This window comes from Haliaeetus albicilla, chromosome 7, assembly GCF_947461875.1.
Source record: "Haliaeetus albicilla chromosome 7, bHalAlb1.1, whole genome shotgun sequence".
NCBI classification, from domain to species: Eukaryota; Metazoa; Chordata; class Aves; order Accipitriformes; family Accipitridae; genus Haliaeetus; species Haliaeetus albicilla.
Window position 1 is genome coordinate 36,731,342 of NC_091489.1, and position 14,639 is coordinate 36,745,980.

The 14,639-nt window shown below is 38.0% G+C and overlaps 1 protein-coding gene across 5 annotated transcripts in view; it reads right to left on the minus strand.

Annotated features, from left to right (window-relative positions):
* The window catches only part of ACYP2 (acylphosphatase 2), a 46,660-nt gene extending 32,782 nt beyond the window's left edge, over positions 1 to 13,878 (minus strand). For 2 of the 5 annotated variants that reach the window (XM_069787718.1, XM_069787720.1), the window contains exons 1-3: positions 13,657 to 13,875; positions 12,963 to 12,979; positions 10,584 to 10,693 (exon numbers count right to left, since the gene is read on the minus strand). In XM_069787718.1, the coding sequence (XP_069643819.1) occupies positions 10,584 to 10,693; positions 12,963 to 12,979; positions 13,657 to 13,726 (197 nt within the window). In that variant the 5' untranslated portion in view covers positions 13,727 to 13,875. Of the gene's footprint in view, positions 1 to 7,455; positions 7,600 to 10,583; positions 10,694 to 12,962; positions 12,980 to 13,656 lie in introns of those variants that run through there. The other 3 variants (XM_069787719.1, XM_069787717.1, XM_069787716.1) reach the window with 3 other exon arrangements.
* Positions 13,879 to 14,639: the final 761 nt, after the last annotated feature.

Sequence of the window (14,639 nt, forward strand, 5' to 3'; positions counted from 1 at the left end):
CGTATTTCTAGTCTACCCTGACTTTTGAATGCTTGGCTTTACAAATTCAGTAATGATCTTTTAACATTGCTCTGCACATTTAATCTCCATTTTTAGACCAGTTAGCTGAATTCTTTTCCTTCTCAGTAAGCTTCTATAGGTTAGAACATTGAGTAGACACCCTTATCAAATTATAAGTTTGTATAAAGAGTGTTAGTTACCCTTTCAGTATACAGAAGATTTGTTAATTCTTATGCCTTGCACTTTTCAGAAGGCAAATATGCACTATGATATCCAGCTACCATGTAGGTATCCCAGGCTATTTCTTGGTTCATGCTAATGTCAATTAGTACCTACCTAGGGAGAAACATCAGAATTTACATGAAGCCAAACCAAAAATTTTCATACCAGAATTTACGTCATACTTTTGGCATGGCTTCCTGTACAACATTGAAAAAAGTCACAACCATCCTACACAATCTTTGTGCCTAATCTGCTGAAACACATTAGCCTTAAGCAATGCTGTTTAAAAAAACATTTTAAAGTGCCCCGATTTATTTTGGTACAAAACACACTTCGGAATTTGAGGTCAAAGAAAACGTGTTTGAATAAAAAAAGCAAAACAAAAAATTAAATTTCTGAAGTTGTTCTTTAAGAACCACATTAGCTGTTTTTTATTTTCAGAACTTGTTTGAAACATCACATGCAAGCTGTGGCCAAGATGCGCGTACATAAGCTCACTGAAGTTTATATACAATTTCATGTGTGTAATCCATGCACATGAATAAACTCAGTCTCACCAGCATCTGAGTCTTTTCTACACAGGAAGTAAAAAGTTTCTCAATTTCCTTCCCATTATGTTTATGCAATTTGATACAGGCAAATACAAGTAAGCTCTAGAGTGTGGTAAGATGACTGGAAGCTACAGAGTATGACTGGTGAAGCACTAAGGTCAAAAGTGAAGTACAGCAGCTTAGGTTCACTGCTGTGAAAATAGTCCCACAGCTTTTGGCTCTTTCAACAGAGGTAAAGGAAGACTGCACCTTCAGAAGGCAACACTGACATTGTCTCAGCAGTCTTGACAGAGTAAGCCATATTCTACAGGACAAACATTTAGAACCTTACACTACTCAAGTACCAGTTTTATTTCATACTGCAAAAACCAGGCAGCTTTGTCAAATACACCGCCTATAGTAGGTTTAAAAAAAACCCTATCAATAAAAGCATGTACTTCATGTAATTTCCAGTTTGTTAAAAAGATCTGTTTTTAACTGTGTGCACACAGTTACTCCCCTTGATAAACTGGAGTACAAAAGCTTCCTTTAAAAATACTAGTTGAAACTGAACTTTTACTCATTAGTGTTTCTGTAAATGTTGTGTTGGAGCACTAAAGACATCTAGAACACTCTTTCTTCAGCACAAAAAAGCCAGAATAATGGCATTGAACTGTACCACATCCTACTGTATCAGTAATAAGAGAATACCTTCACTCTGAAAATATCAAAGCATTGCACGTGGGCCCAATAATATAAACTACAAAGAATGCAAAAATGCTTTAAATGCTCAAGTGAATAAAAAGCTTCCAGTAGAAAACACACATCATAGTGGAATCTGCATTTTGAAAACAGTCTCCCAGAAAGCTCAACCAATCCTGCATAAAGTTGCTATAGAACCGTTACTGTGGTTTAATTAAGAAGATTTATTTAGAGTCAAAATAAGTCCTGAATTTTCAGTGCAGATGAAAGGCATCTCACTTCTAATTATGCAAGGAAATGCCTAAATTGAGTGTTCAGACAACAGTTTCACTTGCCTGTGTTTACAGTACAATCCAATACAACCCTGCAATCCTACTTGCTTTCAACCATACAACAGAAATTTGAGAATTGAATGTTATCACAGATAGTCATCAGCTAAGCAAATGAAAGCCTGGAATTCTGTAGCAAATTAGGACTTCACATACTAACACTGCTAAAGGACTTTGAAGCATTAATGCAACATCCCTGTGAAACCATCATTTCCAAAGTGGCAAGCCACTAGAGAGACATACTAAGAAAACAAGTTAAGCACCTTGCCCAAGATCACATACTGAGTTTTCCAAGACACCGTACAGAGTAACACTTCTTATTGCAGAGGCACAATTCCAGAAATTCAGTCCTGTTTCAGTGCAGGAATAACATCTGGTAGATGCTCTATAAACATAAAAGGAAAGCAGCTTTGTGTCTTCTCTGCATCTAACAGTTAAACAAATATTAATATGCCCACTAGTAATAAGAACAAGAGACCAGGTATGCATGAGAGGCCTGCAGCAACTTCTTTTCTCCCCTCATTTACACAGACTTACAAACATGCAAGTGTGGAATACCTTAAAGTTTTAATGAACAAAAGGAGTCATATGGCTCCCAGTAAAGCAAACAGACATTTCTGGCAGCTTGAGAGGGAGGTGGAAGGAAGAAACATTCTTCACTGAATCAATTCAAGCATCAAATACCGTAAGCTGTTGAGAGGTGGCCCCCTCCCTCCAACAAATGAGGTAATAACTCAATAGACTTGTGTTTAAGACTAAACTATAACATATATTTTAGACTAACAGCTGTGAGAATTAAAACACTGCACTACCTTATTAACCTTAAGTGTCAATGAGAACGTAATCTTCAAGAAGAACTTTTTATTCTCAAACCTGACTAAACTGCTTAGCTTGCACTCCTTCAAAAAAATCCAATACTCAAAAGGTAAAGAAAACATGAGTATTAAGCTCTAATAGGACAGTATTCAGTAAATCCTAATTAACTATTTGTATTATAAGCCTACATTTAGCATAATTTGTTAAACTATATTTCTATCAAAATATATTACTGCAAACACTTCAGTGATCAGAAAAGGAAACAGACACTTTATAAAGAATTCCAGTTCCTTTGAGCTACTGCAAATTCACAGTGACTGTAAAAATTTCTAGATTAAAAAAATCTACAGGGCCATACCATACAGCTATCTTTATACTCCAGCAGAAAAATCAGGGGTGTGGAAAACATTTTTTGCACTATTCCATATCAAGAAAGACATAACCATGGTTAAAAGCTTTAGTGGTTTATGGCATTTCAAAGTAACCAACAGTGACAATCCAGCAGTCTAAAGGACAGGACCTGTGCCAGGAGTCCACTTCTGTTTCTGCCTCTGTCACTGGTGGGCTGTGTGACCTTAATGGAGAGCTACACCTCTCTTCCTTCGACCACTCCTGGTCCTCAGGGAGAGAATTGCCTTTTCCTATGCCCTTAAGTGACTAACAAGAGCAGACTTCACTTAGGGGCAGTTGGCACTACTGCAAGATATAAAATGGCAAGTGCAGAACAAGGGTAAGCCACCAGGTCTCCAGTTTTATGTTGGAAGCACACAGCGCTCTCCTTCAGCTAAGTATCATGAATATCTTACTGGTTTTATTCTTAGAAGCCAGTAACAAAAAACTACATCTCCTGACTTACCTGACCCATTCCTTGTCTTTTAACCAGAGTACAGTTGCTATAATAAACCATAATTATTTCCTTCATTTATCTAGTTTTGAACTGCTAAGATCCCAAAGAACAGGGTTTAATTCCATTCTTCCCAGGTCATCATCAGTAACATCTAGTAAATTTTTTTTACAGGACCAAGCTCTGAGCCTGCATAACTTAAATAGTTCACAATTTAGCCTATCACTTTTAAGCAATAAACTAATAATCATAGACAAGAAGTTAACACCTCAAGTATTCAGTATGAAGAGAGATGGTCACATTTACCATTACACTAGCCACAAAGATTATGGTTTAACACAATTTAATTTTCCAGTATAGGTTAGTTTAACCTTTAAACAAATAAAAATAAAACCAAACAAAAAAACCTGAGCTTGTTATACTTGGACCCACATTGAACTATAAAAGCCCCCATCATATTTCTTGTCATCTGACTGCTATTGAGTCACTGAAACACTGTAAATCACCTTCAGTGGTGATTAATGGAAGAACTTTACTTCATTACAATCATATATGAGAACACATCCTAACCCTTTTTCAGTATTTCACATTTTAGCAAAGTAAAAAGAAAGCTTAAAGAATGTGATTTTAATTTCCCCCTCCCCTTTCCTTCAAAATATATCACTGTCAGCTTCCCAAGAACAGCACATTCAGGAAATACTTCAGCCATATTATTATGGCACATAGCGACCTCATTGACAAGACACAAGGTAAACATTAAGTGTTCTGCATCAGAGCAGATGTATTTTTATAGAGTATTATAGAAAATAAGCATGGCAAAAAGTATTAGGCCTCACAATTTGAGAAATGTTTTCTGTAACAGCAAAGCCTATAACAACCAGTGTTCTTTGCATGATCAACTTCAAAACTAGCAGTTGCAATTTTGTTTCTATATGCTTTTCCAGACATGTGGGATGCTAATGTTCACCTTGGTTGATCAGATAAAAGATACAATGGAATTTCAGCCAGTGTGTTCATTAAACATGGCTAGCAATTAAATCATTCCAGTAATAAATTTTTACAGCCTTTCAATAAATACAAACCTGAAAATGTATACCTATGAATTTGGAGTCTACTTTGAGAACTACATTCATCTTTGAATAATGGTAAGAGTTTCTCACAGCCTACTTCATTTGTTTTAGAAGTAATTGTATTAAGATGGTCTAAATATCTTTCTTGCTATATCCTCTCTACCGCATTTGATCATAAACTTGGTAGAGTTTATCAACCTCCCCTCCATATTTCACTTCCACCACTGACATTCTCCTCTCCCACACTAACAGATTTCAGAATTTTCCTTCTACCTCTCCAACCAATCTCCCATGATGATTTTTTTCTATTACAGCACACCTTTGGTTACTGTATCATGCTGCCTCTCTGCCCCCCAGATATAAAAGTATCTCTGGAAGTTTTGTATCTTTTCTGCTAGTCTGATGTTACTCACCATTTCTTGAATCTACTAGTTCCCAGTCTGCAATCACATTATTTTACAGATCAGCTGTTGCCAAACACAAATTGACTTCCATATTCTCTCCCTAATCCATCAACATTTCCAACCTCTCTGAACTTTTCACTCAACTGCCTTTGTCTTCTTTTCAATAGCAGGCTTCTGGGTATACCACAGAAGTCTTGAATGTATCTAAAAACCTAAACCACTTCCTTGTCTGTACAAGTGTCCCCTGCAGATTCATTTCTACTATTATGCCTAGGTTCATGTGAAAAGAAGCATTACAGTTTCTTCCCTTAAACAACATTTACATTGAGCTGAAAATTTAAAAAAAAATCCTTTTAAAATGGACAAAAATCTCAAAATCTGTTCATTTTATATCTCAACATAAATTGGGTTTTAAGATCCAGGATTTTGCTCAAGGAACCCAGTCATAGTCTAAATATGGAGGGGTTTTTTTACTAGCATTTAGTTCCGTTTCATGCCATCAGGGCTATTCTCTGCAAACAATTAAAAATTATATTGAGGAGAAAAGTATTTATTCAATGCCAGTTGGTACAGACAGGAATCTTGGATACACCCAACTAATGAAGCAGAGACAGAAGGACAGATACAATATTAACTAATACAGAGTTTTGTTCTCCCCTCTTACATGGTAGAAAAATCTAGATTTTTCTATGCAGATACACACTGAAGTAATTTTCAAGTCTTGTGTCATTTATATATTTAATATCAATTCTTCTTAACTGATGTTGATATTAAAAGGTAAAACATTCAAATTAAATTAGCATTAATTTACTAATTAAGAACAATTTCCAAGACAAGCAATCTATATTTAATATCATGCCTTTCTACAAAGACAGGAAGAATACTTACTATGCTGTTATATACTACTTGTGTCTAAAAAATGTTGTAAGATTTCACATTTTAAAGTGTCAACCTGATTTGAAATCTTTGATTTTTGGAATAAATTCTGAACTTGGCAATCTGCAAGAGTCTTCTCTTCCTTTTTTAATGGCTAACTAATATGTCATCATTCAAAGTTCAAAAATTCTCATAGGAAAGTGATTTCTAGCCTGTCAATGCAAGTTGCTATGGCAACAACTACAATGACTACAACAGCTCTAACCTTATTTAATGAATAAAATGGAAAAAATATTACAAGACACTATAATGAAAACCCTGTACTATAAGTCTTCCTGAAAAAAAGAAACCAAAGGGCTACCTCCTCTACTCCATTTAACAATACCTGGGCTGGCAAAAAAGCCTTCAGTTTACCATAAAACCTTATGCCATTATGTTTTAGAAATGCTGCAACTCGGCTTTTCTTGTGACTTCAGTATTCTTTGGCTTACAAACAGGCAAAAGACTGAATATGAGCTTTCAGTATCTAAGGATAATGGGTGTTATCTATGTGGCACAGTACCAGCAAACAGAACAGGACTCTAAAATACAGTAGGGAAAGAGGTAGTGAAGAAAAAGATGGATTCTACCATAAGAGTCTAAAAATAGATACACTTCAAATGAAGCATGTATAGTTGAAAGTATCTACAGACCAAACAGCTCCATCTAGAGGTTAAAAAGCAAAGGCTATTAAAGCAAGCTTCCAGGTAAAAGGTTCTCAAGTCTTCTTAAAAATACCCTCTAAAATGGTCTGCAAGATCTCCCAATTAAAATGAAAAACTGGCTTCAAAACACACTTTTACTTAAAGTCACCTGATCTTTGAGAATCTCAAAGTTTTTCATTAAAACAAATTTAAGACAAATCTTGAAATGAAAATATCTAAAAATCAAAACCTTCTCATTCATACCTCAAGCTTCTTGAATTTCAGTGAAATTCACACTGAAATCCTAGCCTCAGGGAAGTCAGTAGATTTTGCCAGTTTTCAATGTGGTCAAGATTTCACCACACAGAACGTAAATCAAAAACTTAGACCCATATTCAACACAAAGTGAATGGTCCAGTAAGGAACTAAACTTCCTCTACATACAACACTTTTCAGGCCCCAATCCTTCATACTTACCTACCAATTTCCACTCATTTCTGCAAAAGTCAGAATGCCCCTGCTAAGTTGTTACATGCTCCAGAGGAAACTCCATTTTGCATTTCATCTTTCAAAGTAATTCATCATAACCATATTTTATGTCTGCAGAGAAACAATTACTTCCATACTTTAGGACAAAATCCAGGCTTCAGCATTCTGCTTAAGAAACTACACCAGGCTCAGGTAAAAAAGGCCAGTTCTTTTTGCTGGCAAGATGGGTAGGAACAAAAGCCGCAGACCACTGCCTGCATTAGCAAACGCTCCTCTGTGCTGCATCTGCAGCAGTAGACACATAGCCTCTGGCTGCCTTCCCACACCTAAACCCTCAGTTCTAATGCAATAAAGTTGTATTTGACTACCTAAGACTCTCCAAAGATCATTGGTTGCCTGGTCTACTGATTTTCAAAAGGCATCTTCTCTAACATGCTCTCACTTCACTAGAGAGTTTTAAGAATGGGTGGATAGTCATATCTCAAACTCTCCTGCTTTAAAGCTTATGTTCTCCACTTTATACTGGTTCTGGTCACTCTCCATCTAAACTCCATGCATGCATTACAATAATGCTTAAAATAGATCACCAGGACCATCTTCATAATTCCTCCCAGATTGTATTTTACCTTGCAGCCTACATGAAAAAAAAAATCATATAAAGGCATTGTTTCTTGAGCCTGTACTGGATGCTTCCTAGCTGTGCCTCACAATACAAGCAGTGATACAAAATAGAATAAAAAGGGTCAGAAAATCAGGAGCAAAAGACTGGTGCTGGAAAACCGTTGGGTTAGAGGTCTGCCGCTTTACTGCTCCAGAACAAAGGCATGCTTTGTTATTCACTCCATGCTTCTGGTAACATTGAATTGCCTCATGGTGTTTTTCCCACATTTTCTATACTTTCCCTGTCTTTATCCTCCTCTCGAACCCTTATTCCTCTTTTCCTCCCCCCCATATTGCTTTTTCTGTTTACCTGTTCTAGAACTGTACTTTCTCATGGCATCCCTACTCTCTTTTTAGTCTATGTTCATGATTCTATTTAGCATCATGAAAAAACAAACAATAGCTTATGATAAACCAAAACACCCCTTCCATCTCCCCCTAAAAAAATACTAACATTAACAAGCCAGAACCAGTAAAACAACTGACAAATCATTTTATTACCATTAATATATGATTTTTAAAAGTCCAGGTGCTGTACCTCTGAAAATCAGGCTATTTTGTGCCTAAAGTTTAATTTGGAAAATTAACGCAAGTATGAAAATACCTGTCCAAAAGACACTGAACAAACTATTCTTGAAAGATTTCTATAAGGTAACAGATTGTCCCAATATTTGAAATAGCACTCAACAGGAACCTTTCTTGAAATATCTTACAATATTGATTCATGTACTGTATTTCTCTGAAAAGTGTTCAATTTCTTTGAACACATGAGATCTCCAAATTTTTAAGTGTGATACACATACAGTCTCTTAAGTTCTGAATATCTAGCAAATACAAACAAGAGCTTGCATAGGAAGCTGGTGCCAGAATTTTCTCCTGATTATTTATCACAGTTTGATTACAAATGTATGTTTAGGATTACTGGTTAATACTAATTTGCCATAGCAGAAGCAAGCCTCAGATTTTTATTTAATATAGTATTTTAAATAACACTTCAACCTAGAACACAGTATTATGAATTCCTAGGAAGCATGACTGAGCATTACAAAAAATGCTATAAGCTCTGCAAAAAACTTCAAAAACGCAAACCTATTTTAATCTCCTATTAACATGTACTAGCAGAAGGAAATAAGGGCCTGTAGCTGTTCATATACAAGAGCTCCCTTTCCATGTGCAAGTTCACCGAATGAATGCCAAAAATAAACTCATTATCTTTTCACTATATCAGAGTGCACACAGGCAGCAAGGAAAAGTGAAGTTTCTCCTTCAGCATTCTACTCTAGGATCTCCAATTTAATAATCAGATCTCAATGCATACTTCAAAATCATACTTCAACTTCAGTATTGCAACATTATTCCCACATCAGAGTGGGATTGATTTCCAGCATGAAATGAAGCAGTGGCAACACAATGTACATCAAAAGCTTCAACTTTTTTTTTTTTGGTCACAATCCAGCTTGCTGACCCTACTTAAAATTGTGTAACAATGAAAAATTAAAACTTTTACTTCCTTTTGGAATAGTCTGCACATATCTTTGAGAAAAAACCTAGCCTTGTTAGTCTAATTTTGCAGCTGTACTGCCAGATCCCCTATTACACACAAACTTTCTGGCATTGGGGTAAGCACTGTTTCCTTTGAAACCTACTGACACAGATAATGGGGAAAGGGAAAAGGATAGAAGAAAACACTGCATTCTGCAGCAATCCTAGTTCATGCAAATACAAGAAATATCAGGAGCTAAGCTGTGCTTTCACTTAAACCTGCTTCATGAGAATAAATCAATGGACTAGAAATTTTTAAATGAAAAAGTACTCCAACAAATAGAAACCAAATCCCAATTTCTCACACATTCATTTTAGGTGTTCTAAATTAACTAGAGAGGTGGCACCAAGTTACCAAATTTACAAAATACTTAGATAGGGCAAAAGTCTTCCAGAACACAAGTATAAACTTGACCTATGAAACAAACAACTGATGTTTCTCTGGCTTTGTAAATGTTTTGCAGCCCAAGATAAGCAACCGAATGTTAAGCTCAAGACCAAAGAAAATTACTACAAATACTTCTGTCACATTCAATAATCATATATAAATCTCTTTACCAGAGAGTGTAACACTACTTTCTCTGCAAAAAAGCCAACTTCACTTAGTATCTAAGTTCAGTTTTGAAGCAATTCCTGTATTGGAAAGCGCTGGCAGAATTTGCACTAATAATTGCCCATCCATATTAAAGCTTACGAAGGAAAGTTTTAACATCACTCATTCTTTGTTGAGAGAACAAACCACTGAAGGATTTTTAAAAACTCCCAACAATCTCCCTATATACACTTGCAAAAAATGATAGTTGGAAGCAACTGAATTGGGCTTTGTGCTTTTCCAGGCATCATTTCCTCAGAGTGATAGCTGTAAGCATTTGGAAATTGGCAGTTTAATAAAGAAAATAATACCCATTCCTTTAAAGACACCAAAATATTTCAAAATTTATTTACAGATGGTAGAGACTACAGGCCTTTACTGAAATGTGTATTTTATTTTTTTTAATCGGGGGAAAAAAAGTCATACTTAAACTCAGTTTCCATTAAATTAAGCACAGGCTGAACAAGCATTTCAAGAAATTTTTCAGTGTGTTTCTTTACAGAGATGTTTTGAAGAATTAACCAGATCCGTGCTCACATGTATGAATAAAGGCTTCCTCTTCATTTCACAAGATAAGAGTATGTTAGGGAAATACACTGACAAACTGTGTGACATTAGAAATTAAAACTGGCTAATGCCACACACTATTTTTAAACCTTAAAGACTTTTCTACGGCTTAAAAGAATGTATCTCCTCAAAACCAAAACTGATTACTGAAAGTACTGTTACATTACTGACATATGAATGTACTTGTCACTTTGGATGAAAAATGTTTCTGTAAATTACTTTAATAAGACTAAAAAAAACCCCACAAAAATACTTACATCGCATTTACTTTATCTTCTGGGCCCTGAACTTGGCCCGTTACAGTTCCTTGACTGGTATTTTTAACCCAGCCAACCACTCCTAATTTCCTAGCTTCCTCTTCTGTGTACTGATTTGAAAAAATAATGAAAAAGGACAATCAGTGTCAGCACATACACCACATGCATACCACTTAAAACCCTACTTTCATTTTCATAGCTTTAATACCTACACTTAAGAAAAAAATCCATGGATGATACTTATACTCAGGCATTAAGATACTCCTGTCAGCTCTGAAGTTGCAGCAGAAGCAGCCAGCTTTTGAACAAGAATGAGATTTTACATATAGGTAATAAACGCATGAGTTAATTCCCACTTCCATTTTCACAGCTTTTAATACTTTTCTTCAAAAAAACCCCTATAGATATGATGGCTCCCACTGAGACACTACACTGCTCGTAATAAAAGTCATCTTCCTCTTTGCTTTATCATACGTACATACATAGAAACCTTCTGATGGTGTGATGACTTTTTTCAGACAGGGAGGCCAAAGACTTGCTCCCCTTATTTAAGGAACTTAACACAGCTTTGATCACAAAGGACTCTACTAATCCCACACCACTCCCTTATACCTACTCTATTCCTTTCTATAGCTCCTATCACTGCTCATTTGCCTCTTCAATCACACGTTCAAAATCATTAAATTTGCTACATGTACAAGCTTCATAGTTCCTTTTCTCCAGTTTCATTTTAAATCTTTGCCACCTGACTTTCACTCCCTAAATTCTACCCCTAGCTGCTGCATTACTACTAACAAATTGCTGCAAGGGTCATAACATAATTATACTGGTTTTCTAGTATTTTTGCAATACTACAACAAATTGTGGTTTCCCAGTTATTCACTTCTTCTGAGTACCCTGTTTTCTGAGATTTTTTCTTCTGGTTTGGGATTTTTGTTTTATTTTTTAAACTTTCTCATTTTCTGTCTTTCATGTACATATGAAACATATGCATGGTTTTCATATTTTGTCTCTGAACACTGAAATGGTAGGGAACTGAACACCTGTTTTGCAGAAATCCATTAAATTTTTGTTCCATATAGGACAATAAAAACACTATTAGCCAATACACAGTACTTCATTTTATCAATAGCAAATTTATTTATATTAAAGGTACATCCTCTGTTTTGCTTCTTGCACATCTAGTAAAGAGGTATAAGACTACGTGGCCCATGTTTTTATTTTGTATTACAGAACATCAACAGACTGATGGCTCCAACAATAAGATCTGAGAGTTTTCAATACATTTTGATGGGAAATAGCCAAACATTTTAGAGTATGTGCAGTAATACCCAAAAAGTACACAGATACTAAATCTGTGCACTGCATTATCAGCCTCTTTACACACTTACTCTAATGTCAACAGCCAAACTGCAGGTCAATATGACTACACTCCAAAAGATGAAACAAATTTTGGGGTAATCTAGGCAATGAAAAGGTGTTGCTAATCACAAAGAGTATTTTTCAAGTTGATTGTGAATAGCTTCTCCATAGGAACTTGTCCAAAAGCATGGGAATGCAGCTGACAACCTGTTTCTCAATGCTGCTTATTAGCTCAGTACTGGCACTGTGGTGTGTGTGCGCACAGCTCCAGGTCAGCTCAAAACAAGGCAGAGCAAGCTTGCACCTGCCCACCACATAATGTGTGGGCATACCTTTTCCACTTGATAAAAGAATTAAATTCAAGGCATACTATATCATAATTCTCTATCCATTTCAATTTTTCACTATTTCACAATACATATAAACTACACATAAAAACTTTCAGGTCTAATATTAAGCACGGTCCACTATTTTCAGGCAAAGAACTGTTCTTATTTGAAATGTGTCCTCTTGCTTCTTGGGTTTCTGTGAAATGCAAAACTACCTGCTGCATGTTCAGAGCTGGGGAGACATTTGGCTGGAATACGAGCCATAGACTGTGTGTTTGTAGCACATTGTTACAAGGAAACACAATAAGCTTCCTTAAATATGGGTACAATTGCCATTAAAAAAAAAATTAAACTGGAACACACTGTTTCAGAAGCCATTATCAAGAATCTAGAGATTAACATGTTATAATGCTCTTGTGGCTGTTTTATCACAAGTAATCCAAACACAATCTTTAGATAGTATGCAAACAAGCAACACATTAGTGAGCTTTTAAAAATCCATTTTAATATAACAGTAATATAAACCAAATATTTTTTCCTTTTAAATCCACTTGCAATACTTAACCATCTAACCTAGAACTCAAAGTTCAGGTTGGATATGTTTATACTCTACAGACCTGCTGCCGTATTTTTAGCACTGGAAATACTATCCTGTAAAATAGAACTGGTAAATTAGACATTGCCTTACCATCCTGAAACAAACACCTAGAAAAGAAAGAAAAAGACATTAAAATAATTTGAAAGAATACCACTTCTAGGAATTTCACTTCATATAGTTACAGTAAACTGCATACAAGTCATCTGGGGTCTTTTCTTACAGAAATTTTGGACAGCAGTTATGAATTTTAACGTTGGGCAAACTCTACAGAATTCGGGTACAAGCTGGCCTTGAGTCTTCCCTTCGACAACCGATTATTTTCATTAACGCAGTTAGCTCATGTAGCTTTCTTTAATGAAGACGCTGCTGTATGCGAATTGCATTTGACTTAATTTTCACGTTAGAGGTTTGCTGCCAACCCGGCGGGGGCGGGGAGGCATTCCCACACAACCGCGCTGACAGAAGACGCGAGCATAAACGCGGCTAACGGCAAGTGCTTTTGACAGCACAGCCTGTGCTCTCCAGGGAACCGGGCGAGCCTTACAGCGGGGGCATATTTACAACCTTTTTTTCCCCCACTTCCCGTTGGGGGCGAAGAGGCGGCGGCCGCTCCCGCCCCTGCCCCGCTCCCCCACACGACGCCATCGACTCAGCCCCCTCCCGCCTCACTTGCCCCCGCGCGCATGCGCGGCCCGCCGCAAGGGCGCGCCCTTGGCGCCACCGCAGCCGCCGCCTCAGTGCGGCGCCCCTCCCCACGCGCCCCCAGCCCAGCGCCCGTCTTTACCTTGCACTCGTCCGAACACTTCGTAGTCCACCGATTTGAGCGCGCCGGAGGCCTTCGCTAGGGCAGACATGGCGGCCGCGCGGGCGAAGGAAGAGCCGCCGTCGCGTAGTACGCTGCTCTCCGGGCCGCGGCCGAAGGGGGCCGCCGCCTTCACCCGGCCGGCGGCGTCCGGACGGCAGCGCGCGAGGCTCAAGCTTCCCGCGTAAGCGGCCGCCTCACACAGAGGCAGGCGGGCGGGGCACGACACCCCAAACGACCCCCCTGACTGGGGGCGGGAGGAGCCCACTCGGGGAGTACCTCGCCTCTGAGGGCCGGCGCGGCCCTTCGCCGCCTCAGCCGGGCTACCAACCCTTTGCGGCAGCTGCCGCCAGCGGCGTGTGGTGAGGTACTTGCTGAGGCCTCATAAAGGCGTTATTCCTTCTTGTATTTGAGATTAGAAGTACGTTGAGAGAACAAAGGTCTGAACGAGACTCTCCTCTTTCAGGGCTCGTGCAGTAGGTGTATACGCCCAGCTGGGTTTCCCACCTCGAGCACCCAGCACACAGGTAACCAGCATTAGCCGCTTTCAGGCATTTACAGGAATCATTGAAACAAAAAAAGTATTTTCCACGCATGGCTGAACTGAGGCAATTTTGACTGATAAGGTGGAAAGTTAAGTAGTTGAAAGCTACAACATACAACACTCTCCCACCCCCAGTTTATCTTGGGCATCCCTCCCTGGCAAGGCTGGCTGCATGACTGCCTTTTCTCACATCTCCACGTGACTTCAGCTTTCACCTGGAGTTTTAAAAGCTCTTTTCTCTTCCCTGTTCAACCACTGTGCTGAGGCAAATACCAAAGCCAGCAAGGGGCTGGACTCCTCAGCTGGAGCACTGGGCCTTGGAGATAAAAAGCTCACCTCACACAAACGATTACTTACCAGACCCTCACACTGGTATCTGTTAGTGCTCATGTTCTCATTAGCAACCCTTTTCAGAAGTGTT